We start from the raw sequence: 27388 nt of genomic DNA on the forward strand, positions 1-27388 counted from the left end.
GCAATTTTTAAATCAAGATTGGAGGTTTTTCTAAAAGTTCTGCTCTAGGAATTATTGTGGGGCAGTTCTCTGGCCTGGGTCCTACAGGAGGTCAGACTAGATGATCACAATGGTCCCTGCTGGCCTTGGCATTTAGGAATCTGTGATTTCGGTTTTTCGACAACCCCCTCCACCCCCAAATTGGTGACAGAAATGGAAAATTTTCATAGTGAACATTTGTTTTGTGGAAAGGCCATTTTCCATCTAAAAACAATATGACAGAAAATGTCTGAGCAGTTCCGCACTCAGCGGCACGTTATGGAAAGAAAGGACGCTGGCATGTGGGCGGCAGAGGGAACAAACAGACTCTCTGAAACGCATGCAGCGATGGGATAATCTAGCACCTGTGTGTCAGGAAACAAGCCCTCAGTCAGGACCAGGCGGTGCCTTGCTCCATGTCACTGACTAGCTTGCTTCGCCTGGGCAGCCCACTCCCACGCTGGCAAAGGTGTTGGGGTTTCAATATCACTGTTGTCATCAGTTCTCATTACCCATCTGACTTTGATACACCTCTTCAGTGCCACGGCGTTAGCGCAGGCTGGAAGTATAGGCTGTGGCTGCCTGCAGACTAATTCATTCTGGGTGGCTTGTGGGGGCTGGGTGGGAAGGAGCTATGGAGCCCTTCAGCCCTCTGTCACTGGTCTGAATCAAGCTCAGGTTGGTGGTGTCCAAAAGTCATTTCCCTCTGATGGTTGTATGGAATGAGAATGGCAGGTCTTGGTCCAGTTCTTAGTGGACAGGTGCCCACCTCAGAAAAGCCAACCCCATCGTCTCAGCAGAGGCACCAAAGCCTGGGCAGGCTGTGGAGACTGAACTCCTCTCTGACACCCTGAGGGCAGGGCCGGCTTTAGGCCAATTCCACCAATTCCCCCGAATCGGGCCCCGCGCCTAAGAGGGCCCCGCGCCCAGTGGCAGGGCCGCCGGGGTGGGGGCAAGTGGCTGAGAATCCCTTCCCTGGCTAGAGGCTCCTTTTTAATTTTTACTCACCCGGCGGCGCTCCGGGTCTTCGGCGGCACTTCGGCGGCGGGTCCTTCAGTGCCGCCGAAGACCCGGAGTGAGTGAAGGACCCGCCGCCGAAGACTAGGAGCATCGCCCAGTGAGTACAAGCCCCATGTGTTTTTTTACGTGGTTTTTTTTTTAGTCATCCCTGCCGGGGCCCCGTCAAAACTGTTCGAATCGGGCCCCGCACTTCCTAAAGCCGGCCCTGCCTGAGGGGGTCCAATCCGGTTCAGGGCTGAGCCGCACACGACAGGCCCCACATGTCGGGGAGGCTTGCAGTACCTACACTCTGGATATATGACACCTGCGGTGGCTGACCGCCCCTCGGCACCCCTTAGCTGTCCCCACAGTAGGAGTGACCTGCGAACGGCAGCCCAGGCAGGGCTTCACAGCGTCGCTGAAGCCTCTCGTGCTGTAGTCATGCGTCTGTGGGTTTCTTTGTTTAGGCCACAGGGAAGCCTGGCCAACCGGGGTCAGCTCAGCGCGATGCCGGCTGGCCACCAGTAACTCGGTGGAAATCCTGCCAGAGCGTCACTAACCACAGCAAGGAATCTTGTGGGGACAGGGCAGGCTTGTCTGCCACCCAGGGAAGGCTTAAGCACATGCCCAGGAAGCTGCTTTGCTCTGTCCGTGTCAGTCACAGGGCACTGAGAAGCCAGGTCCAGGAAGGGGAATGAGGGTGTGTGTGTGTGTATTTTACCTATGAGTGTGCACACGCTCTTTCTTTTCTTTCTCCCTCTCTTTATAGCTCTTCTCTCTTTCTCTTCTTCTCTCGTCTCGGTGCACCTGCCTGCCTCCTAGGACAGCACAGACTACACTGAACTGCCACCAGGACAGGTTCTCCCCGCACCCCCCACGCCCATTCCACTTTCTTTGCTGCAGCTGTCTTCATTCCAAGCTTCCCCCTGACCAGAGTTTGCAGCGCCTGAAATTCAGACTATATCCCCGGACTGCTCCCAAGTATCCTTGATACCTTTGGCATATGGTCGCAGGCATTGCCAGATTTCTCCTCCTCCACCTCGGGTTGCTTTTCAGGAGCTCTAAGGGGAATATTTCCAAGATGTGACTTCACTGCTGCGCTGGGGCGTCCAGAGGGAGACCTCTCCTAACCTCGTCCTCCCCGTCTGAGGCGGGGTGTGAGATCATTTCAGTCTCTGCCTTATATTTTTCATTGGTTTTGTCTCCTGCTGACGTTTGGCCCCCTCTTCCCATTGCTGTTAATCGCTAGCTGGCTGGGTTTCTCTGGGCAGAGGGAGCGGTGCTGTGTTACTGCCTCCTATTCATACGCCCAGAGCTTGGCACCCACAGAACGATGGTCACTTTGTTTCCGATGCAGATGGCAGCCAGCCCCTTGCTCGACGCAGTCTGTTCCTGTTCAAGTGCGTGGCGCTCTGGTTGACTATTGGGGAGGAGGCTTGAGAGCAGACCCCTCTCATTGAGAAAGGCATCCTGCACTGGAACGTTGGATCCCTTGAGCCTGATTCTCTTCTTAAATCACGAGTAACCCCACTGAAGTCAATGGGGTTACACCGACTGGAAGTGAAAGGAGAATTGGGCTTCTATTCCTCCTAGAAACCCCGTCAGCCTGAAACGAACTGACACTGTGACTCCTTGATGCTTCTCTTTCAGAGGGTGGGCCACATTTGCAGCAATGCAAAGCTGAGGTCCAGGTGCAAGAAATGTGCATGCAATTAGCAAGATTGCACGTGGCTCAGGTGCCTAATGCTCTACCTGCCTGCCGGCTCTGTTGCCTGATGTGTGTGTGGAACTGCATGGTCGTTTTTATGTGCAGGTGCACGGAACAGGCCTTTGCCCTCTGAAGTGGAGCTTCCGGTATTTGATTTTACTGAATTACACTGCAATTTCAAGAAAATTTTTCCTCATGACCCTGAGGAGACCCAGGAAGGAAAACATCAACCCTATGGGGTATGTAGTTGTGAGAAAGTGTCTCCCATACTATGGAACTATGGATTTGGAGATGGGGACCTGCTGGACTTGCAACTGGGGAAGCTGTAGGTGCTATGTTCCCTCTATGCTGGCTAATTAGCACCTCCAAAATGAAACTCATTGCTGTGGTGGTACATTGGGGGCCAATTTATACACAGGAGAAATGGGATGTAGTAAAACTTGGATGACAGTGATGTAGAATGAAAACTCAGTATTGTTCCCAGGCTTCTGATGGGCACATTGCAATAAGAAGGCTGTCTGTCTGTCTGTCTCCAAAGTGGTCAGGGATTGTTTTCTTTTCAAATGACTTGCAGCGCTCTCTCACCCCATAATGAGCACCTGCACCTTCCAGTGGTCCCATCGACATGTCCTCGGAACTGTGCTGGGGTGGGGTGGGGTGGCAGGGACAGGGTGACACACAGGGGAATGCTCTCCCATCAGAACGTGCCCATCCCATGTTACCATCCAAATATCCAGTTCCCATTGGGTGGGGTGCGGAGTGACCATCCTGTGGCTCACTGGCACACCCAGCCGTGAAAGCGATGGTTAGCCATGTGGCGTCCCAGCATGGAAAGGGGCATAAGATGTGCATGGAATTTATTAGCTGGAATGACTCATTCAGAGGCTCAGAGCATTCAATGACATGGTTTCCTATAATCCATGACAAAATAGTGTAACAGGTCCTAATTGTCCATGTACTGTACACCTTCATGGAGGCAGTGGGGACAGAGCTCAGATCTCCTGTTCCAAAAGTACGGGCCCCTACTGCTTCCGCAAAAGAAGAATCTCTGTTAGCTAACAGCAGTATAAGGCTTATAACCCACAATTGAACATCTCTGATTCCATCCAGTAGAAGTTGTGTGGGGGCGCGCGCGCGCGCGCGCACACACACACACACACACACTATCTCTCTCAGTTGTAATGTATTATCTGCTTCTTCCCGTGCCCCAGAAATCAGGATAAAGGGAAAAATATCCAACTCTCCCTTTTCAGAACTTTACTAACCTACCCACAAATGCTGTTCCTTGCAGAGCTGTGAGTGTGTGGATAAAGAACAGCTCTATTTCATAGCAGTCTCTCTGTTAATGATCCTCTGCCTTTCCCCTTACGAAAATCAAGAGCTAGACTCTCTCGACTGGAGAGTGAAAATGCTGAGCTGGCCGTCAGCTCCAGTGATTAAAAAAGCCGGACGCCTGTGTCTCCCGAGGTTTGGTCTCGCTCCATTCTGTTGTTTAACATCCATGTAGTTATTTATTTTGCTCAGAAGGGAAGAGGAGGTGAAATATCCTTCCTCTGAGCAATGTCGTGTTGGCCAGCAGAGACCTCAGCGGTCTGCACTTCTGAGAACGGAGTTCCAGGCCAGAAGATCAGTTGGCGGAAAAGGGGAATCTGGCTCTGTGCTATAGAGTTCTGTGGTCACTGTGGTTTAGATGTTTTGGGCTGGGGCCAAGAAGGAGGAAGGTGGTTTGCATCTGCCTTTTCTCCTCCCCCCCCCCCTTCACCTCCTTCTTTCACATCTGAACTTGGGAAAGTAAATTGTGTTTTCAAGGCTCTGCGATCCAAGGAGCGTGTCGTGCAAACTGCTCAGCACACTTGGGAGCAGCCTGCACTAGCTATTGGCTTTGACTAGTCTCGGTTAACATAGAGCACCGCAAGTGTGCTAGGTGCATTCCAGCCAATGTGGAGCCAACGAGCTGAGATCATTCAACCTGCCCTTAAAAAAAAGTAGATGCCCAGTTCCCAGTAATTCAATTGGGAACTGAGTGTCCATATCCCAGAGGTGGTTTTGAACAATCTCAGCTGTGAGATTTCCCCCAGGCCGAAGGGTTTAGCTTAAGTCTAAAGTTACAGGACAGGATTCCTTGAGTGGCCATTGTGACTTGGTAGCAATGTACAGGGTGAAGCAGGGGAAATTCAGGCCCACGTTGTACATCGATTATAATGACTAATAGAAACCCCACCAACCCAGAATCTCCTGTGGCCTTGTTACGTTTCCCTTCCATTGTAATGGGCTTCTGTAACTGTGGGAGATCCATGATTATCTAAGATGCTCGGGTAGCCTTCTACTCAGCCATTTCATCATTATTTGTATGGAGTGAGTGCATGGGGGCCAAGTCTTCACTGCACAAAAGGTGTGTTTTTACATCAAGGTAATGGAGACCAGGGCTCTGGTAGTTTTTACCTTGATGTAGCTAGTTGAGGTCACCCCATACCCTCCATCTGGAGTTGGCCTCAGTTACCTTCGGTGAGGTAAAAGCTACCTATGCCTTGTCCGCACCCTAGGATTTTGCATCGAGAGAACTATCCCAGTGTAATAACACACAGCCTGAGATCAGGGCCACCTCGTGCTGGGCACTGTGCAGAGTCATGGACCGATCCTGCCCCAGGGAGCTTGCAGCGGAGATGGAAATCCATTTGCAGTGGATAACCAATAATACTTCTGTCTGAGTCAAAGTTTTGAACCCACAGTGTTCGAGGGTTAGAATGCATTAGGCCTCTCCTCCACTCAGCAATCCCTCCCATCTAAAATCACCGCTCTGGTTTGTGGGATCAGTTAATTTGGACAGCACTTTGGGAGGCAAGGGGAAGTGAGTGCCATGGAGTAACCCTGAGATTCTGCTTAATTCCCTTACTGCCACAGGGCAGGAGAACACTATAGGTTCCAAGACTACAGGGGCTTGATTTCCAGAAGTGCTGGGTACCTGGCTGTCCCATTGTCTCTGATCAGAGTTGTGGGTGCTCAATACTTCCGAAAGTCAGGCTCTATATAAAAGCAACATCCTTATTATAGCTAAGCCTTCGGTGAAGCAGTAGCCTGTGTGCTGGTACGCTGACCCTATCTTTGTCGCTCTCTCCTGCAGGTCACTGGTGGTGCAGTATGTCTTTGCTCCTAACCCTTGAGCCCAGCAGGAAGTAGCGGCTGGTCCCAGGCACTTGTTCCCCTGAGAGATGTCTGCGACCAGAGGCAATGGAGAGCACTGGAAGTCTTTGGAGTCAGTGGGGATCAGCCCGAAGGAGCTGGCTCTGGCTGAAGCCCTGCAGATGGAGTATGACGCTCTGTCCCGCCTGAGGCAGGACAAGGAGGAGAGTCAGGCCAAGCAAAACAATGACCGCTCCCTCATTTCCTGGGATGACCCAGCTCTGGATTACAACAAACCTGCTGTCAGGAACGACTGCCACAGCATCAAATTAATGCGAGGTCTCTCTGGCTCGGACCCCACCCTCAACTACAACTCCCTCTCAGTTCAAGGGTGCTCGAGAGCTCCTGGCACCAACAACTCTACCTCATCTGTCCCGCCACCTGAGCTGGAGAACCAGCCTTGGCTGAAGGGCCCTCTCGCCAGTGACTACCTGTACATCTTTGATGGCTCGGGGGAAGACTTCCTCAGCGAGCCACTCAACGGGACCTCGGGCCAAGATGGCTCCCCCAAGAAGCTCTCTCCTCCCCCGCTACCCCCTCGCCTCTCCATCTGGAACTCCTCTGAGGTGAATCACTCTTCCCTCAAAAGCTCCTCACTATCCTACAAAGGGCCCCAGCCCAGAGACATCAACATGTTCTCCTCCGCCCACGAGCTGTCCGATGGAAAGCTGCTGGCCCGCAGGATTTCGGAGGAAGACCCCTACGGCGCCATGGACTACGACGGCATCAATGACGCCATCACCCGCCTCAACCTGAAGTCCACCTATGACACGGATCTGCTGAGAGAGGCCACCTGGGGCTGGAAGGAAGGCAGGAACATCTTTGAGAAGGAGACCACTGGAAAGCCAGTGGCTCGGAGCAAGACCATGCCACCCCAAGTCCCTCCCAGGACCTACGTCTCTAAGTTTGGCAACCGGAAGAACGTGGCGCCCAACAAGAACCGCAGGATCTCAGTGGATCCGGTAAGAGGCTTTTGGCTTTCTCCTTAGAGGCTGGGCTGAGAGAAGCAGGTGTGAACCCCACCCCAATCCTAGGCTGCTCCTACCCATTCACAACTGCCCTTTCTAAGCTTGACCTCTAGGATTCAATTGGGAGTGGGTTTACCTCCATTAACGGCCTTACAGGGTTGTCTTCACTGCATTGTAAACCTGGGTCTGAGGGACCCATGCTTGTGGACTTGGTGTTTCCAAGCATGTTTGAGAGTCCACACTGCACTGTAAACCTGGGTTGACAATTGCTGGACCCGCGTCTCAGCCGCGCAAACACATCCATACTGCACCACTTCTGACTCGGGTCTGTGAATTGACCTGCATCCACAATGCAAAATGAGTGCTTGCTGATGTTAGTCAGACTCATTTGTGTGTGGGCGGAAGGCGGGCTTGGTCTCAAACCCAAGTCAGAGCCTGGGCTTAGTGCCCAGTGTAGACATATCCGTAGAGAGCCCTCACCCCTTCCACCACCACCATAGATGGGAGCTGGGCCATGTTCAGGTGTGCGAGGGAGGCCTTGCTGGAAGAACCGGAGAGCACAACAAAAGGGAGATCTGGCGAGTAGACCCCCATACTGTAGGGACAAGGGGGCAGGGCAGGAGGTGGAGAGGAGTCCAAGGCCCGAAGGATTTGATAGGGTTCCATTTGCAGGGGTCAGTGGGGGAAGCGGGTGCTGGCTCGGCAGGGCAGGGCTCATGGCGTGTCTGTGAACTAGCACTACACACAGCTGAGACCAGGCCTGCAGCTGGAGGATGGTCTACTAGACTAGATGGCCAGGGAGCAGATGTAATGACTGCGAGGCAGCAAGAGCCAGGGAAGTGATGCATACCAGAGGAGCTGGGGTGTGGCCTTGCACAGAGACAGCCTGACCTCCTCAGGCTTCTCTCTGCATGCAAATAATCTGTGTGTGTCTCTCTCTCCCCGCCCTTTGTCCCCTGACTACTGTAGAGAAACCAGCTTGACTCTGGCTCCCTGTGTCATTCTGTGTTGTCCAATGTGTTGTTTACGCATCTTTATTAAGGATGTCTGTGCACTGGCTCTGGCCCCTTTCCCTGGGGGCGTCAGTAAGATCCCTTTCCTGAAAACACATTGCCCAAGAGGTGTTGGATCATGAGGCTGTGGCCTTAACCCTTCCGGAGGGTAGATCAGAGTGAGGAAATCAGCCTCTGGAGGCAGCAGGGGAGAAGAAATGCAAATCCTGTGACAGCCCAGTCAGCAGCTGGTTGTGATATTGCTATGCAAGGATCCGCCCGGATGCTAGAGACCTCGTGCGCATTCCCCTCTTTCCAAGCACCGATTCCCTCTCTCCTTTCAGCTCAGGCAACATCTGGGCCTCACTGGGCAGTTCTGGGTGTGGCCACAGCCACCAAGTGAATTTGTGGGGCTAGGCAAGGATTCTCAAACTCTTCCCTAGTGTGAGCTGTAGCTAAACCAAGAGATGGTCTCATGATTCCCTCCCCTCCCATCTGCCATCACCCACTTCCCCTGCCATTCGCACGTGCATAACTTCCCTGGGGCAACTACAGCCATTGCTGGCATCAGAAAGCAATAGGGGGAAAGTGTTTCCTGTGCTTATGGTAGCTGGAAAGAAGGACGAGGAGCTGGCACCTTGTGATCAGCTGGGTCTTTGCAGCAGGGCCGCCCAGAGGATTCAGGGGGCCTGGGGTCTTTGGCGGCAGGGGGACCCCGCCGCCGAATTGCTGCCGAACACCCGGCACTTCGGCGGCGGGTCCCGGGGCAGAAGGACCCCCGCCGCTGGTCTTCAGGGCACTTCGTCGGCGGGTCCTGGGGCGGAAGGACCCCCGCCGCAGGTCTTCAGGGCACTTCGGCGGCGGGTCCTGGGGCGGAAGGACCCCCCGCCGCGGGTCTTCAGGGCACTTCGGCAGTGGGTCCCAGAGCGGAAGGACCCCCCGCCGCCGAACTGCCGCCGAAGACCCGGAGCGGAAGAAGCTCCGGGGGCCCGGGCCCCGTGAGAGTTTTCCGGGGCCCCCGGAGCGAGTGAAGGACCCCGCTCCAGGGGCCCTGAAAAACTCTCGTTGGGGCCCCTGGGGGGCCCGGGGCCTGGGGCAAATTGCCCCACTTGCCCCCCCCTCTGGGCGGCCCTGCTTTGCAGACCCTGAGCAAAGTGCTCCGCATGCCAGTTTGACAAGCACTAGTCTAGGGGACACTCATGAGTTCTGAGAGCCCTTTTCCCCACATCTGCACCTGCTCTTCCTCCTCCCCTCCCCCCCCAGGTACACCATGCCCAGGAGTGGTAACCTTTCGTCACAGAATGCCGGGATCCTTATTGCTGCAAAATTGCCATGGGGCCTTGACGGGCCATTGACCACCAGCATTCAGGACCTTGATTTTAAGACTCAGCTGCAGGTCTCTAGCACTCAGACCTACGATGCCTTTTACAATCTGCCCAGGATCATTCGGGAATCCATCCCTATTGATTTGGTTGGCTATCCCAACAAATAAAGCTTCTGACCGGGGCACTTTGGCACTGCCCATACATTGCTGCTGGTCGGTGGCCTGTTGTGACACAGGCATCCATGTGCTTCCTTGAACTACAGCCCTGGAGACTACAACTGTTTGTGCTATTTATAAGGTCCAGGGGGAAAGTCCAAGCTAAAAGTAGTGTCCAGCAAAAGCCTTCCCCAGCCAGGCAGGATCTGCGTCTCCAGCCCTGACGGTTCTATCTGCTCTTCCTGGTAGCGAGGCTAACAGCTTGTGAAATGTCACAAGATCCTCAGGAAAGAGACTGGAGTCTCCTTGTAAGCAGCAGTGTGACTGCTTTCCTGCTGGGGCGGAGGAGGGTACCAAAATATCCTTTGGATCCAACCTTGCTTTCTTCCCCTGCCATCCCGTTTAAAATATATATATTCCCGGGCCCTTCCTGGTGCTGTCCTAGCAGGATTCCTGCTGGAAAGGGGGCTGCATCACATTCAAGTCTGTGGCTGGGGATATCCCCTCCACACCCCAGCACATGGTAGCAGCAGCTAATCAGGGAATGTGTGTGTGGGGGCGGTGAGGATCCTTCTCGGATGTGATGCAGAGGACCATGCCTCCAGGACCGGAGGGATATAAATACAAGTGAAGTCACCTTCCCTGTTAAGTCCTGCAGGACCCCCCCTCTCCTCGGTCAGTGAAAGATGCAGCTGGGGGCCGCTGGTGGGGGTTATGTAAGTCACTCTCTGTTTAATCGGAGCCAGAAACTAATCATGAAAGAGCATTAAAATAGTCTTTAGCGGCGGTTGTGTTCTCTCCCTTTCTCTCCCTCCCTTTCGCTATTCGGTGGGTTAATTGCTCTGACAGTGGACCCATTGTCTGCTCAGAAAGAGCGAGCGAGGCTCTGAGCCCTGGGCGCGCACACGCACGCATGGCGCGAGACTGAGCGTGGCACTCGGCAGGCTGCTGCCTGCCCAGCTGGCATTCAGGAGGGAGGGGGAGAGAGATTTTAAACAGGTGGTAGGGGAATGGGGGCCCCTGCTGGAACGGAAACCCCTTTGGGGGATGTTCCTCTTGTTTCATGGTTCGAAGCGCCAGGAAGTTTCTTCGTTAGCTTTTGATGTTTGAATGTGCTTTATGTCAATGGAGAGGCCACGTAGTCCAGATGGGAGGGCACGGGGCTATTTGTGATCTATTCCTGCCTCTGCCTTGCTGCATTGCCCTGGGCAAGTCACTTTGCCTCATTCCCCATCTTGTCTGTTTAGATGACAAGCTCTTGAAAGTAGGGACTGTCTCTTACTATGCGTATGTACAGCGCCTAGCGTAAAGGGGCTCTGATCTTATTTGGGGCTGCTAGGCTTTACAGTAGTACAAATACTAATATGGGACTGTGGAATAGTCACCACTAGTGGAAGCCTCTTTGCTTGGCTCTTTTACAAGTAGATGAAAAGATCTGCTCTGGTTCAAAGGAATGATTATGGGGCAGTTCTCTGGCCTGTGTTATACAGGAGGGCAGACTAGATGATCACAGTGGTCCCTTCTGGCCTTGAACTCACGAATCTATGACTAGCCGTTGTGCTGAAAATGCTCCATGAGGAACTGTTCTGCATTGGTCAGATGGGACCTGCCAGAGCTTTTCCATCTCTAGTTGCTGTGACTCTGATTCTCTTCCCCTTCTCTGTTATTTTATTAACATGACCGTGAAAATAATTGTGTAGCCACTTGTAGCATTCACTGTACTGGTGCACAGGGTGGGACGAACTGCTTACTTCATAGGCTTATACCTGAAGTGTGAAGCCAAGCCCCAGGCTCTATGGCACTTGGGGGGACATAGGTGGCTTTGTGCCAGCCAACTTGCCCTTTCCCAGGCTGTTGTGCTGCTGGAGACTAAACTGCCCCGCAGCACAAGTGAGGGTAGCCTGAGAACTGTTCTAACTTATGCGAGAAGAGAGCATCTCCATCCGCTGGCCAGGAGTACTGGGGCGCTGGTCCTATGCCAGCTGAAGATTCCCCTAAGGAAAGGCAGCTTTTAATCCCCTCTGTGCTGATCCAGTAACACACAGGGGCATTTATGAGCTCTGAGGATTTAGCCTCTTGTGTGTTAGCTACATAATGTGCATTACACTCCATGTAGGAGATGCCCTGTGTGTTCAGTAGTAATAACATCGTGTATTTCTCTAGCATCCTCCAGGTGAGCATCTCCAAAGCCTGCTGGTGGGAGCATAGTCTTGTAGCAAAACTGAAAGACTGGCATTCCCCTGAGCTCCTGGGTTCCCTGCTCAGCTCGGCCACTGACTCACTGTGTGAGCTTGGCCAAGGCCTAGAAGCCTACATTTTCAAGTGCCCTCAGTTTTTGGATGCCCGACATGAGAGAACTTGGGCCTGATTATCAGAGGTGATGAGCACCTGCATGTAGCCAGTGGGAGCAGCGGGTGCTTAACACCTCTTCAATTCAGGCCATTGTGTCTCCAGCTGGGCACCCGAGACTAACAGGCACATTTGAAAATCCACCCTAAATGCTGGACCCAAATTAGTGTCAGGGATAGAATCCAAGAGTCCTGACTCCATTTCTTGCTCCACTTTGCCCCTAGAATATACGTGTATGTGAGCACGTTTCATATCCCCTTCTGTTAACCTCAGAAGTATAAACCCTGTCTCAGCAGAGTAGCTATGCTGTCCCTCATTCGCCCAGCCTTTGGGCATCACCAAAGGAAAAGGAAGTGCATACATCCTGTGCATGTCATCCATGTGCCATCACTCAGACTGGTGGTAAGAGTGACACCAACACTTCATATGGCAGAGAGGCAGAATGGCCAGATCAGATCAATGGACTGCTTAGCTTGATATTTCATCTAGGGTTGCCAGGTGTCTGGTTTTCGACTGGAACGCCTGGTCAAAAAGGGACCTTGGCGGCTCTGGTCAGCACTGCTGACCGGGCCGTTAAAAGTCCAGTCGGCAGCACGGCGAGGCTAAGGCAGGCTCCCTGACTGCCATGGGTTTACGTGGCTCCTGGAAGCAGCGGCATGTCCCCCCTCTGGCTCCTAGGCATAGGGGCAGCCGGGGGCTCTGCACGCTGCCCACACCCCAAGCACTGGCTCTGGACCTCCCATTGGCTGGGAACCGCAGCCAATGGGAGCTGCGGGGTGACACTTGTGGATGGGGCAGCACGCAGAGCCACCTGGCTACACCTCTGTGTAGGAGCTGGAGGGAAAACATGCCGCTGCTTCCGGGAGCTGCCTGAGGTAAGTGCCGCCTGGAGCCTGCACCCCTCACCCCCTCCCATGCCCCAGCCTGCTGCCCCAGCCCAGAGCCCCCTCCTGCACCCCAAACCCCTCATTCCCGGCCTCACTCCAGAGCCCGCACCCCCAGCCAGAGCCCTCACCCCCTACCGCATCCCAACCCACTGCCTTAGCCCAGAGCCCCCTCCTGCAACCTGAACTCCTCATTTCTGGCCCCACCCCAGAGCCCGCCCCCCCAGCCGGAGCCCTCACTCCATCCCGCACCCCAGCCCTCTGAGCCAGCCCAGTGACAATGAGCAAGTAAGTGAGGGTGGGGAGAGCAAGCAACAGTGGGAGGGGGGATGGAGTGAGCCTCGGAGGAGGGGCGGGGAAGGGGGCGGGGCAAGGGTGTTTAGTTTTATGCGAGTAGAAAGTTGGTAACCCTAATCTCATCTGTGCCAGTGGCCAGCAGCAGTTGCTTTAGAAGAGGGTGCATGAAACCCCATAATAGACATTTATGGAACCACCTGTCCTTAGGAGAAGTTTCTTCCTGACCCCATCTGTTAGTGGCTGGTTTATATCCTGAAGCATGAGAGTTGAAACTCAACCATAAAACTCAAATCCTTTCTTTTTAAACTATTTTAGTTCTTTGCCTTCAGCTATATCCAGAAGCAATGAGTTCTGCAGTTCATCACTGTTAGAGCTGGTCAGAAAATGCAACATTTTCCACAAAAATTGTAAATAAAATTAAGTGTTCATTTTATTCAAAAAATGTTGCTGAATTTTTGTCTGTTTTTCAGCAAAACAAAAACTGAAACTTATTTTTATTTTCAGTGTTTCAGTTCCCCTCCTCCTCTGGTCACTTTTGTTTCCACTGGAAAATCGGGGGTTACTAGGGGAAAAAGGGAAGGGGTGGGGGGAATACTTTTTTACTGGTAAAATATCCAGAATTTCAATGCAAATGAAAATTTCCTGTAGAAACTTTAATTTTGGTTGGAAAGCCATTTAAAAAAAAATTATACAATGAAAACATTTCAACCCGCTCTGATTACTGTACCCCTTCTCCGCATGCTGCATCTTACCTTGCTCCCTAGTCAAAGGAGAATTTCCATTAAATGTGTTAGCCCCTCTCTGCCGTTTGTAATAGCGATGCTCAGAGAGGAACAGTTTCCGACAACAGTTGCGGTAACACCACACCAGCTTGTGTCTGGCTGTCACATGAATTTCCCAGGCCTCTACCACTTTTGCCCACAATCCGGCCTCATGGGGCCAGCCAAGTTGTCCCACAATGCTCAGCGAAAGCAAGCCCAGAGCGTCCAAGTGAGCAGTGGTGCTATGAACCCTGGGATGCGCACCCAGAAATATTTGCGTCTCTCGCAACTGGATCCAGTGAAAGGGAGAGGAACCACGTCTTGTTCGCCCACAGGGCCGCCCAGAGGATTCAGGGGGCCTGGGGCAAAGCAATTTCGGGGGCCCCTTCCATAAAAAAAAGTTGCAATACCATAGAATACTATATTCTCGTGGGGGCCCCTGTGGGGCCTGGGGCAAATTGCCCCACTTGCCCCCCCACTCTGGGCGGCCCTGGTCGCCCAACTCGAGGGTAGACTGCAGTGAAGACATAGCCTATGCGTGTTATGGGGGGGGAAGGGAGTAAGAAGCATCCCATGGTGACTTGGAAATGAGCTCAGCGGAGTGGGAAATTGGGGCCCTTCCACTCCATTGGCTGCTGGTTGCATGAGCTTTCTTGCTACTATCCCTGCATCTCTTGCTCTCTTTCTGTGTTAGGTTGCCTCCCGACCGCACTCCTTAGCTAATGGCTATGAGCTGTTTGAGGTCTCCGAGGAGAGGGACGAAGAGGTGGCTGCTTTCTGCCACATGCTAGATGTGTAAGTACCTGGGAGGGATTGAGACGCGTTCAAGCCGTCTTTCTGGGGTCTCCCCTTCGTTAACTGCCCTGCAGCACAGGCCATAACTCGGAGGTCTGTCAGTGCACTGGTGGCTGAAATGCCCTGGGGATTTAATTACTGTGGCTTAATTAATCTTGGGAGAAGGAAGACATGCCTTTTGTTGTCTCCGCTGTTTGTGCTGCATGGTGGCTAAGCAGTGGCGCCGGGGAAGGGTCATTCCTGGGGTGCGAGTGATGAGACGACAAGCCCATTTTTGCTGGGCAGTGATTGGAATCTTTGGCACAATTCCGTGCAAAGCAGCACAGGAGAGGGGGGTGGGGGTGGCGCCCAGTTGGTGTTTGAAAGCTATAAAAGAGGCATTCGGGGGGACAACATAAGGATGCCCCTTTCTGCTCTGTTCAACACTTTGGGGCTGGGAGAGCTTTATAGAGGGACAGCGTGGGGAGATGGTAAATATCTTCTTAACATTCAGGGCTACATTGCCGCATGTAGGTGAGGGAAGGAGGGGAAAGCAAGAGGGGGAACTAAGACCATTTAGGACTCTCTTAGGCGGATGGTTTCCCGACATAAGGAAACTGAATGCACCAAGGCAAGCAAACAGAGGTCTGCTGTCTGGCTAGCTGCACTAAAAGCTGGTTTCAAGTCAATATTAAGCATGATATCCGTGATCCCTGCTGGCCACCTGCTTAGTTATTGCCAACCGGCAATTTCCCTTAGGCGTTGCAGCCTTAGTTCTGGAGTGGGAGGTGGCTTTGCAGATTAGTTCAGAGAGGGCGTGCTGTGCATAAGGGGTGGCTTGCAAGGATGCACAATGGCACATGGGAGAAATGAAAAACAGGTGATGGAGGCTGGTATCTCAGCTAGAGAGAGAAGGTGGAGTCCAAGACACAAGCTCCAGGCCTGAACCGCTTGGAGGAAGGCTGTGCTGATGGTGACAGAGAAAGAGGGGAGCAGGAGGATTTAGCTGGCATGGGCCACGTCAAGCTCAGGCTGGCCATGAGACATCCGTGAGGAGATGTCAAAGAGTCAGGCCGAGATGCAGGACTGCGTGGAGGGAGGCGAGTTGGAGAGAGAGAGGTAGATGGTGGGAGTCACTGGTGTCGGCCATGTGAGCCGATGAGATCACTAGGAGCTAGGTTGTAAAGGGAGGAGAAGAGGCCAGGAGAGAGTCCTCTGGTGCCTCTATGGAAAGGAGGCGAGAGGAAGGGGAGAATCCACCACACAGTGAGGGATAAAGCCCTTTGTGGATGGGGCAGGGATCTCTAACTCCTCTTCTGTCCCTCCCCCCACTTCTGCCTGCAGCTTGAGATCCGGCTACAGCACCAAGGACTATTCCCTCACCGGCTTTGTCTGGAGCACGGTCAACCTCAGCCCTGAGCACCTGGGCCACGGCATCAGCCTGAAGGTGACCGTGGTGTGCGACAGCGTGCAGGAACCCCTCACTTTCACCTGTGACTGTAAGTCTCTGCTAGGGTGGTAAGTATGGTGCTTTGCTGCCCTCACGTCCACCTATGAACACGGTATCCTCGTGCGGCGAGAAACCCACACCTCCGCCGGTCCCCACAGCAATGAGGGGGCTAAGATGGCTGCCATTAGCAGCTCAAGCGGTGGTGTCTTCTGCCTCCTCCTGCAAATTCATCTTCCAGCTCCTATGGGACAGACGTGATCCTGGTGAAAGTGGCTCCTCTCCCAGAGGAGAGAGTGTCTGTGTTGCCCCCATGGGCGGATATGTGCTAGAGATGGGGCCCCCCCATCTAAACCCTGGGTTCTGAATTTCTCAGTGTCCCCCTGTGATGAGCAGCACCAAATGCTGCATCCGAGAAGGCCAGAGTGGGGTTGAGATCCAGGTGCAGATGTCTCAGCTCGTTTTCACTCTCCATCACTGCATGTGCACCAGGGTCTCTGGTCCTCTTTTGGATGTGGTTGCTTGGATACGACTAAGGCAGGATAAGCCTTAAATTACAGGCCTGATCCAAAGCCCATTGAAGTTAATAGGAGTGTCTCCACTGACTTTGATGGGCCATGGGCCGCTTGTGGCCCAATCAGCACGCAGCTGCGGCCCATGTGATATCTTCAGGGCCATACGAGTAGTATATATATTGTGTGGATGTGGCATGTGGCCCACATAACACACAGAGGGCTGCATATGCGATCCACAATGGTAAATAGGTTGAGAACCACTGCCCTAGGCGGTGGCTTGCCGCATGGTTTAGACGCTGCCCGGGATCTCGCCATGCAGGAATGGGACACTGTGGAGGCAGCGTGCGCTTCCTCGCGTGACTCCACCTCCAGCCGGGTGCAGAGAGAGATTGTGGGGAGTAGAGTCTCGGTCACTGAAACGGGTGGGATGGGGAGCCCAAGAGAATCGTGGCCTGAAGCTCTCGCCCTGCGGGGTTTGTTCCCTCCCTGCCCCCACAGGCTCCTCCACGGTGGACCTGCTCATCTACCAGACGCTGTGCTACACGTACGACGAGCTGCTCGGCATTGACGTGGACGACTTCGTGCTCAAGCTCTGCGGCCTGGAAGAGTTCTTGCAAAAGTGAGTGAACAAGCAGTGGCCGGCCGGCCGCACGTAGGGACCTCAGCGAGCCTGCCCTAGTGCACCCAGAACACCCCCTGGTGTCCGGGGGAGCGGTCGGTGGTGGAGAGCTGTCGAATCCTAGCTGTGCTAGGGGCAGGAAAAGGGGAGCGAGCCCCCAAACATCTTCCTCTGTCCCCTCTTTCGTTTGTCCTTCCTTTCATGCTTCTTTGCACGTTCACATGACAAGCCCTGTGGTTGCTGTTGGGCCCAGCCCCTCCCACTTTCCTCGGGGCACTGCGTCTCCTGAACGGGTCGGTGTTGTGCAATAGCTGGGTTTATCTGAACGCAAGTCAGGAGCCCCCTGGATTATTCCATTTCCTGCCTCCCGACATCACTGGGACTCTCCTGCCAAGAAAGGCAGGAGCCTTATCTTCCTGCTGCAGGATATAAGTAACTCCCCTTGACCCCATGCGCTGGGGAGCTCATGTTTGGAGAATATTAGAGGGCGGCCAAGAAAAGCTCTTGAAATACTAATAAAAATCCTGATGATACTCAGCGAAGTGACTGGGTCAGGCAATCAAGTTGAGAGCTTAATTTTTGGTCTTTATTTTTAAGTGGCTGGCAAAAGGCTGCCAGCTAGGGCCGGCTGAACAGGGTAAATAGAAATTTGGAGGGGGAGAGGGAAGGGGGTTTTGAAAACGGTTTGGTTTTGCCAAATTTTCCTGCTGACAATATTTTTATGCTTTTATGATGAAACCCCCCAAATGTGCTGGTGCTTCCTCCCATTTGGGAAGCTGAAAAATGTCAAACAAAATGCAACTTAAAAAAAAAAAAGAGGGGGGGTCCAGGCGGGGGGGGGGGGGGGGGGGGGGTTTAATGGAATATGTTTGCCCAGCTGTGGTGCAAGCCTATTTAACCTTTGCGGAAGGCCTGGGACCCTTGAAACGACCCCAAAGCCTCCGTCTCCATTAGAGAGGACTGGAGGGCCCCCCAAAAAATAGAGGCCAGCAAAATACCCAAACCCAGGGTTGTGAGTTCAATCCTTGAGGGGGCCACTTAGGGATCTGGGGCAAAAATCTGTCTGGGGATTGGTCCTGCTTTGAGCAGGGGGTTGGACTAGATGATCTCCTGAGGTCCCTTCCAACTCTGATATTCTATGATTCTATGAAAATACATGGACAAATAAAGTGTAGGGATGGGTCTGAGGAAAAACGAAACGGGGAACCAGTGGTGATTAAGGAACCAAGAGATTGTAAATTCTTTGGGGCAGGGACCGTCTCTGTTCTGTATTTGTACAGCATCTAGGACAATGGGACCTGGTCCATGACTGGGTTTCCTAGACGCTACAGCAACACAGGTAATAAATAATCCTGTGGGGAAAGGTGCCATAGTGACTGACATCCTCTGCATAGCCACAGGACAAGTGTGACTGCAAGATTTCCCACGTTGCCCTGCTGATGTGTCTCACCTGGTGGGACCACGTCTAGGAGGGAAAAGATTTCGTTCAGTCTCCATTGCCCGTTCTGTCCTCCTTAGGGTGGCCCGTTAGTGCTAGTGGCTAGTTTTTGTGATGTGGACAGGTATTCTCTGGGAACTAGACTGAGACCCATCTTCTTGATTTTGCCACCAAACAGCCTGCAGGCTCTAACAATGAGCTGGTGGTGAAAGCCTCCTTGCCCCTGAGCCATCTGCGGTCCCCTACTTTGGCTTTTTCCTTTGCTAACTCTCAGTTTGCTCCTGTGTGCTCTGAGCTCCTAGCAAAACAAGGATGCTCAGGGGGACACTGGAGCAATGGCCGGCCAGTGACTGAAGTCACCCCACTTGTCATTCACCATCATTAAGTGTCAGTCTCTCCATGACGGAGTTACTCCCAGTTGGTGGGACTTTAAAGGTGGCTTTAGTTTTGCCTCTTCAGAGCTTGTGGCCCAGTAATGATGCCGGAGAATGTGAGCTGGCAAGCGAAAACCCCCTATTATCCTGGCTGGGCTGTCAGTGAACAGACTTTTAAACCACATGGAGTCCTCAGCAGAGGATGGCTTGGAGCGTGCAGGAGACCAGCTCCAAGGGAATAAACCGCCCAGACCAGTTTGCTTTCCAGCATGGAAAGCAATAAAAGCTTTCTAGTCTCAGGGCTATTTCCGGCTCCTCTGCAGCCCTGGCAGGCTGTACCATAGCTTTAACCACAGGCTGGCTTTCTTTGCAGTCATGGAGGGAAGAGTCTGTATGTAAATGGCTTAGAGAGCAAAGTCTCAGGTCTGGCATTACCAGCCTTCCTGAAACCACAGGTTTTAGTCCCAGCAGGGGAAGCTCAGCCTTTCATCCTTCCCAGGTAGAAGAGTCGAGTACTACTGATGTCCTTGACTGCTGCACATGGGCATTAAAGATCGCCTGGTGCTTTTTGTCATTGCAGCTGTTTGCCCTGATACAAACTTCCCTTCCCTGCGTTTTGACGTTGCCTCCACCCCAGAGGCTGCTGCATTTCATGGGTGGAGGAAGTGTTTTTCTGTAGATAAGCTATCTGTAAAGCTCCTTAGAATGAAAGGCGTTCTCTGGGCTCAAAATCATATAGATGTAACATACATGGCCGTATGGGCAAATAAAACATCTCCTGGTAATTACATACAATAAACCAGAACAAGCTGCCCTAAGGACCTGACTCTGCTTCAACAAAGTCATTGGGAGCTTTGCTATTGACTTGACTGGCCACAGAATTAGGCCCTAAAGGGGCAGTTGGGAAGTCTCCTTGTGCAGGGGAATCTCCTGGTTGGCTCCATTCCAGCCATTCCCCGCCCTCTGCATAAAGGGCGTGATTAGGATTGGGCAGGGGGCGAGGCTGTGCTCCTTGTGCTCCAGCAAATCTTGCCCGGCTGGCAGAATGGCCCTAGTTGCTCCAGCCCTTTAGAGCAGCCCTTCGTCTTAGAATCGCCTTTGCCCTGTTTTCCATCTGCCCCGAGCTCATGCGTGGCTGAGGAATAAGCCCAATATCTATTAGTTGTGTGTGTGTGTATTTTAGAGAGGGCCGTGTGCAAACCATATATATTAAAGAGCCATATTTACCAAAGCACATAGATATATGACCTATATAGAAAATCTCTTCGGATGATTGCCATTGCAACTGCAGTGGATTGCTGGAAATGCCTCTCTCCAGAGGGAGTTTGGCTAGCCTTGAGGGGAAAACTCTGCCAGTTGAGAACTGGCAAGACCATTCCAGCCTCCGAGCTAAGGGACCAAAACGAGCTGCAAATTCTCCTCATTAGCCGCTGGGCTTTTTCTACTGATGCTGTCAGCGTCAGCAGAAAAATTGTCTTCCTTTGTGTATAATGAGCCTTAACCAGAAGCAGCCTCCCTCTGAAAAAGTAATTTACATCAGATGAGGGAATAATGCTCCCGACTTGTCATCTGCAGGCTCCTCCTGGTCTTTTTTTCTTTTTTCTTAAAAGGATCTGGTGTACGGTTACAAAGAGAGGAGACAGCTTTTCTCTCATCCTTGCATCTAAAGCACAAACTGACTGCAGAGGGTGGCAGAGAAAGGCAATGTTGAAAACTTTTGCACAGGCACAAAAGGGTGTCTGATGTCAGCTTTGCTTCAGGGAGGGAGGAAGGCTGGTCTTGTGGTTAAGGCACCGAGCTGGAACTCAGGAGAGCAGGATTCCAATCCTGGCTCTGCCACAGACTCACTCACTGTGTAACCTTAGTCAAATCACTTCATCCCTCTCTGTGCTCTGTTCCCTATCTATAAAAGAGGCTATAATATTTTCTTTCTTCTATCCTTTGTCTCTTTAGATTGTGAACTCTTCAAGACAGGGACTGTATCTTATGTGTATGTACAGCACCTAGCACCATGGGGAGCTAATCTCGGCCCAGGCATGTTGAGGCTAGAGTAATACAAATAAGTCCTTTTTTTTTTTCAGCTGTCTAATCGACATGCCCTGCTCATCGCTGTGAATCTTTGCACACATTTGGCAATGACACGGCTCGTCTTTGCTATGGGCTGTGTCCCCTCTTGGCAGGGAACAGCATGTCTTGGGTTAGAGCAAAGATGTTCCCTGTCTCTTCTCCTACCCCCCACCCCCCACACACACTCTGAAGGGTCCCTAATGAGCTGGGGTGAGAATGCGGTGCTCCATTTCACTGGTCTCCTGGAAAGACCTTGGAGGAAAGCCCCTGAACAAAGCCACATTGTTTCTGATCTCCCCGCCCCCCTTCTCTAAAATGCAGTAGATGCCAGGAGTGCTCAAAGCCTCCCCTAGCTGTTTTGGCCAACCAGGCTGCTCAGCAATCAGAAAACATCCTACACTGACACGTCGGTTTCTGGACTCTCTGGGCTTGATTCTTCTCTCACTCACGCCCAGTGCAAAGCAGGAGCAAGTCCACTGAAGTCAGTGGAGATGTACTGGTGTAAACAAGAGGGACATAAGGCCCTCAGTGTTCAGTCTTCAGCCAGGCTCCTTCCCCCCACTGAAGTCCCTTCTCCAGCAGATATAACATAAGCTTCCCCTGCTCCGTCCTCACCAACGTCCTTTGCCCCTGATCCGGAGAGATGACAGGGGAACTCCTTCTCCACGGCCTGTTCAAACTTTGTCACTTTCAATGGTGACTTTTGTGAAGGAGGCACCAGTCTGACTGAGACTCAGCAAACTCACTTCACTCCCGTCACTAATCACCGGTGCTCAATTGGAGGCAGTGATACTGAACCCAAAGGGCCCATAACCAATAGCCCCTTCACTATGCTAGATATAGGCTGTGCTGAAATCCATACCTATTTACCATGCTGGATGCCCCAGAAATGCCTAGATTAGATGGCAGATTTGTCGTCAGGCGGCTGCAAACATGCAAAGCCAGTGACTATTTCTGGTCCTACGCTACTAAGTAACTATCTATCTAAAGTTCTTTTATGAGCCCCATTACTATAGCATCTGAGCACCTCATAATCTTCAGTGTATTTGTCCTGCCCCTGTGAGGTAGGGCAGGGTTATCATGCCTTTTGTATAAGTGGGGAACTGAGGCACAAAGAGGCTAAGTGACTTGCCCAAGGTCACACAGGGAATCAGTGCCAGAGCTGGGAATTGACCCACCATCTATAGAGTCCCAGGGTCATGCCCTAACCACTGGATCATCCTTCCTTCCTAACTAGTTTCTATTTTTTTTTATCATCAACAACCTGTTGTTAAAATAATAACACACAAACCAGTACCCAGTGTGCTACCATTTTGGTATGATACCCCAGGAACAATGTGCTAGCTCCCCCGATGGGTCTGCAGATAATTAACAAGCTGTTCACAAAGCCACACACCCACCAGTTACCAGGGTGTCCAGTCCCCTATACCGAGGCAGACTAAGTATTATCTAGCCCATCCATGAGAAGGTGTTTCTCTGACTGCTCTTAAAAATCTCCAATGACAGAGATTTCACAGCCTCCCTAGGCAATTTGTTCCAGTGTTTAACTACCCTGACTGTTAGGAAGTTTTTTCAACTGTCTAACCTAAATCTCCTTTGCTGCAATTTAAGCCCATTACTTCTTATCCAGTCCTCAGTGGTTAAGGAGAACAATTTATCACCCTCCTCTTTATAACAACCTTTTACGTACTTGAAGACTGTTATCATGTCCCCCCCTCAATCTTCTCTTCTCCAGACTAATCAAATTCAATTTTTTCAGTCTTTCCTCCTAGGTCATGTTTCCTACATCTTTAATCATTTTATCAGAGGGGTAGCTGTGTTAGTCTGTATCCACAAAAACACCGAGGATTCCGGTGGCACCTTAAAGACGAACAGATTTATTTGGGCATACGCTTTCGTGGGTAAAAAACTTGTCTATTGTCAAAGGCGCTAACTCAATCGCCATGTAAACTGTCTCAGTCTGAACCTCTTGTGCTCATCAGCAATCTTTTGTTTTCCTCCTGCTGCAAGACTGAAAATAGATAGTTTTTGGTCTGTTCAGAATATCCTAGAATTTCTGCAGATTAATCTAGATTTGGGTGACAGTTCTGTTAAGAAAACAATGAGGAGTCCAGTGGCACCACCAGATTCCTCATTGTTTTAATCATTTTGTTGCTCACCTCTGGACTTTGTCCAGTTTGTCCACATCTTTCCCAAAGTGTGGTGCCCAGAACGGGACGCAGCACCCCAGTTGAGGCTTCATGAGTGCTGAGTAGAGCTTTTCGTGTCTTACTTCTCGTGTCTTGCTTACAACACTCCTGCTAATACATCCCAGAATGACGTTCATTTTTTTTGCAACAGCGTTACACTGTTGACTCATATTTAGTTTGTGATCCACTATCACCCTACATCCTTTTCTGCAGTACTCTTTATTAGTACTCTTTAGGATTCTTCTTTAGCCATTTCCCATTTTGTATTTGTGCAATTGATTATTCCTTCGTGAGTGGAGTACTTTGCATTTGTCCTTATTGATTTTCATCCTGTTTATTTCAGACCATTCCTCGAGTTTGTCAAGACCATTTTGAATTCTAATTCAGTCCTCAAAAGCATTTGCAACCCCTCCCAGCTTGGTATAGTCTACAGACTTTATAAGTGTCCTCTCTATGCCATTGTCCAAATCTTTTATGCTAGAACCAGACCTAGCATAGATATGTCCTTCCAGCTTGCCTGTGAACCATTGACAACTGCTCTTTGAGTGTGGTTTTCCAGCCAGTTGGAACCTTGCAATAGTTTCACCTAGGCTATATTTCCCTAGTTTGTTTATGAAAAGGTCATGAGAGACAGTATCAAAAGCCTTACTAAAACTGAGATATATCACATCTAGTGCTTCCCTCCTATCCACAAGGCTTGTTACCTCGTAGAAGAAGGATATTAGGTTGGTTTGACATGATTTGTTCTTGACAAATCATATTGACTGTTACTGATCACCATATTATCTTTTAGGTGCTTACAAATTGATTGTTTGGTTATTTGCTCCATTATCTTTCTGGGCAGCAAAGTTAAGCTGACTGGTCTATAATTCCCTGGCTTGTCCCTATTCTCCTTTTTATAGACAGGTAGTATATTTGCCCTTTTCCAGTCCTCTAGGATCTCTCCTGTCCGCCACAAGTTCTCAGAGATCATCTCTTATGGCTCCGAGATCTCCTCAGCTAGTCCCTTAAGTATTCTAGGATGTGTTTCACAAGGCCCTACTGACTTGAAGACATCTAACTTGTCTAAGTAATTCTTAACTTGTTCTTTCCTGATTTTAGACTCCGATCCTACCCCATTTACACTCATGTTTGTTGTCTGATTTCCGCTAACCTTTTTGATGAAAACGGAATCAACCAATGCTCTATTGTTGTAGGGCAGAGTGCAGGCAAGAGGTGTGTTGGGAGTGCTGAGGATGTGGAGAAAATCAGAGAACCTGAATTAAAAATCCTCTCACTGGGACCAGGGTCTGGGCACTTCTGCCCCAGCGACCCCAGTCGCAACCCCCCTCCAGGCCTTGGGCTATCACTGGGCACTTAGTCCCACCACCTCAAAGTCTCACCACTTCCCCACTCCTGAACTTGCCTGGTTATGTTAGGCAGTTGCACCAGCTGTGTGTGGGGTGCAGGTCAGGATGCAGGCTGTGCTGAGATAAGAACCAGCTATTCCTGCCGGAGCAGCCTGGGAGAGGCAGGGCTTCCTGCTGCAGCTTCCCCCACTCCTGCATTGTTCCCTCCGTCAGAGGAGTTTGAGGCAAGGGCCGGCCCAGCTCAGTCTCTGGGTCCCGGCTTGGGTTGCAACAGAGTGCAAGCAGGGTTTGGGCAGCCGGTGTGCACAGGCAGCAGGAGTTGGAGCCCCCCTCCCGCCCTGCTCCGCATTTGAACCGCCAGGTCGGGTGCGAGGCAACTTAGACAATAAAGCTGAGATTTTCAAAGCTGCCTAGGGAATTTCAGCCTCTGGTTCCCATTCATTTTAATAGGAACTGGGCATCCGTGTTCCCTGGGCAGCTCTGAAAGCCTCAGCGGAAAGCTTTGAAAGGAGCTGAGACGCCATCCTCCTGCTCCCATCCCATCTGTAGCCCTGTTCCCTGTTCTCTCAGTGCCATACTTTCACCTCCCAGCATGCTGTCCCCAGCCCCTCTGGGCCTGTACCTGCACTGCCCCCATGTGCTCCCATCTCTCCTACTCCGCACTCCTTCCCACACCCTCCTATTTCCAGGCCATCCTGCCCTTGAGCGTGCAGGTGTTTTAACTCAGTTTCCCCCTCCCTGGCCACCTTGCACTCTGCTTTCGGGGGGGCGCCAGTGAAAGCCGCACTGGGCGATTCTCTGCTGCAGCTGACAGAGAGAGAGATTCTGTATCGCAAGCTGCCTCCAGAGTATTTCAGCTCCTGTCGCTTCTAGATAAGGCCCTTCAGCCAGGCCAGGCCAGACCCAGAGTTTGGTTCAACCTGAGTTTGGTCTTTACTGAGTTTGTACGTGACAGTCGCCACTTGGGCTTCCTGTGTTGTAGGGCTTTGCCCAGCCCCCACTGTAAGTTAGTGCAAGCTCCGGGCTGCCCTTACTTCTGCTGTGCTTCCCTGGGTCGCCCATGTGTAACCAAGAATGAGGCCGAGAGACCCTGGTAGCCAGGTTCATCTTCTCCCCTGCTGCATCCCTATGGTTTATATTAACCGGGGAAGCTCCCCTTTTCACCTTTTCAGCATGGCACTCTTGAGTGAGGGCCCATTTTTCAGTGGGTGAGGAGCTGAGAGGGCAAGTGCCTCTATAATAACTTTCTAGCACTTACTAACTAATCCCAATAATGTCTGTTTTAAAGAGGCGGGGAGGGAACTGAGGCACGGGGGGAGACTTGCCTAGGTTTAGCCAGCCAGGCATTGCCAGGGCTGGAGTTAGAACACAGCCACTCCTGCTCCCCAGTGCTAAGATCCATCTGCTAGAGGCCCAGAGGATCCTTATCAAAGCGGAGGTCTTGAATTTCCAGGCCTTTCCCTTCTGAAGCCTGTGCTGCAGGTTGGAGCGGGGCCTCGGACCACAGCTGTCTTTTTTTGTTCATCCTTCCAGCAAACACGCCCTGGGCAGCCACGAATACATCCAGCACTGCAGGAAGTTTGACATTGACATCCGGCTGCAGCTGATGAAGAGGAAGGCAGTGCGCAGCGACCTTGCCAGGACGGTGAGCAGCTGCTCTCGAGGGGGAACTGAGAATGCACTGAACTGATGCATGCTGTTGCCGCTACTTGGGGCATTGATCTCCACCGCTGCCAGGGCAGGGGTGGGGAGGGTCACCAGCTATCCCGGGGTTGCTGATTTGGGGGGACAAGGCCATGGTGCCCTGCAAATTGCTGCCTCACCAGCTCCCTTCCAGCGGGTTCGGTTCTGCGGCTGCTTGCCACCTCGACCCCTGCCCACCACCAGCTAAAAGTTCCCTACTCCCGGCCTTTCCCATTGCAACCAGGGCTTGCTTTGGGAGCGCTCATTTAGTCCAGCTTCTAAACTCCAGCAATTCATCCTTGAATCCTTCCCAAATGCAGAGAGATTTGCTAGGCACGGCTCTACAGAGGAAGCCATGGATGTTAGAGATGGAAAAGACCCATTCGATACATCTAGTCTATCCCCTGCCCAATATGAGATTGTTCCTTGCATCTGCCCATGCTAGTTCTAAATGTATCAAGCAACGGGGCTCTGGGGGTACTACTCCACAGCCCTGCAGATCTCAGTGTCAGGAAACGTTCCCCGATTATTGTCAGCGTAGGTTGTCCCTTATGTTAATTTAATCACAACACTCTCGGCTAGAACCCTCCTCAGTGATCCTGCCGAACCCAGGAGCCCCTACACGCTTCTCAGCAGACATGGAGCTAGCAGCTGAGACCTTCAAAGATACTTACTTTTCAGTGGGAAGTTGGTATCTCAAATGACATCAGTGACTTTGCAGATGTCAGCCAGAAAGTCATACTAGGTACAGCCAGCATCCCTGACCGGGAGGGGTTAACGCTAGCAGATCAGATGCACCTAAACAGGTCTCTTTCTCCTACAGGTGAACGATGACCAGAGCCCTTCCACGCTCAACCATTACATTCACCTGCAGGAGAGGCCAATCAAGCAGACCATCAGCAGGTAAAGAGGAGGGGACAGGTGGTGATGTGAGGTGTACAGCTCCCATTGGGGGTGCCGAGGGGTTTGGATGGGGGTGTGCTGAGCAGGAGGGTGGAGGAACATAAATGGGTCCAGGCAGCAAGGCACTTGCACTGCTTTCCTGGGGCTGCACTTGAACGCCGTTCGCGTGAGAGGGATGGGCTGTGCGGTGAGAATTGGTGCAGAGGTACCTCCATGGCTACCTCTCGTGCTCCCTCTCTCTAAGCTGAGTTCTCTCCTATCTCCTCCAATCCAGGCAAGCCCTGAGTCTCCTCTTCGACACCTTCCACAATGAGGTTGACACCTTCCTAGCAGCCGAGGTGAGTGTGGCTTGCCCGGGACAGGATGGGCCCTGTACTTGGACACACACCAGTAC

At 51.9% G+C, this 27388-nt stretch overlaps 1 protein-coding gene across 1 annotated transcript in view; it reads left to right on the forward strand.

Moving 5' to 3' along the window:
• The first annotated feature begins 5929 nt into the window (after positions 1-5929).
• LOC113407124 (phosphatidylinositol 4-phosphate 3-kinase C2 domain-containing subunit beta-like) overlaps positions 5930-27388 on the forward strand; it is a 52826-nt gene continuing 31367 nt past the window's right edge. Inside the window, exons 1-7 of the mRNA XM_026655204.1 lie at positions 5930-6867; positions 14331-14431; positions 15755-15909; positions 16871-16991; positions 25942-26053; positions 26915-26994; positions 27269-27332. Coding sequence (XP_026510989.1) covers positions 5935-6867; positions 14331-14431; positions 15755-15909; positions 16871-16991; positions 25942-26053; positions 26915-26994; positions 27269-27332 — 1566 coding nt within the window. The 5' untranslated portion in view covers positions 5930-5934. The remainder of the gene's footprint in view (positions 6868-14330; positions 14432-15754; positions 15910-16870; positions 16992-25941; positions 26054-26914; positions 26995-27268; positions 27333-27388) is intronic.

Source organism: Terrapene carolina, unplaced genomic scaffold (assembly GCF_002925995.2).
Source record: "Terrapene carolina triunguis isolate 2854851 unplaced genomic scaffold, T_m_triunguis-2.0 Scaffold198, whole genome shotgun sequence".
Classification (NCBI taxonomy): Eukaryota; Metazoa; Chordata; order Testudines; family Emydidae; genus Terrapene; species Terrapene triunguis.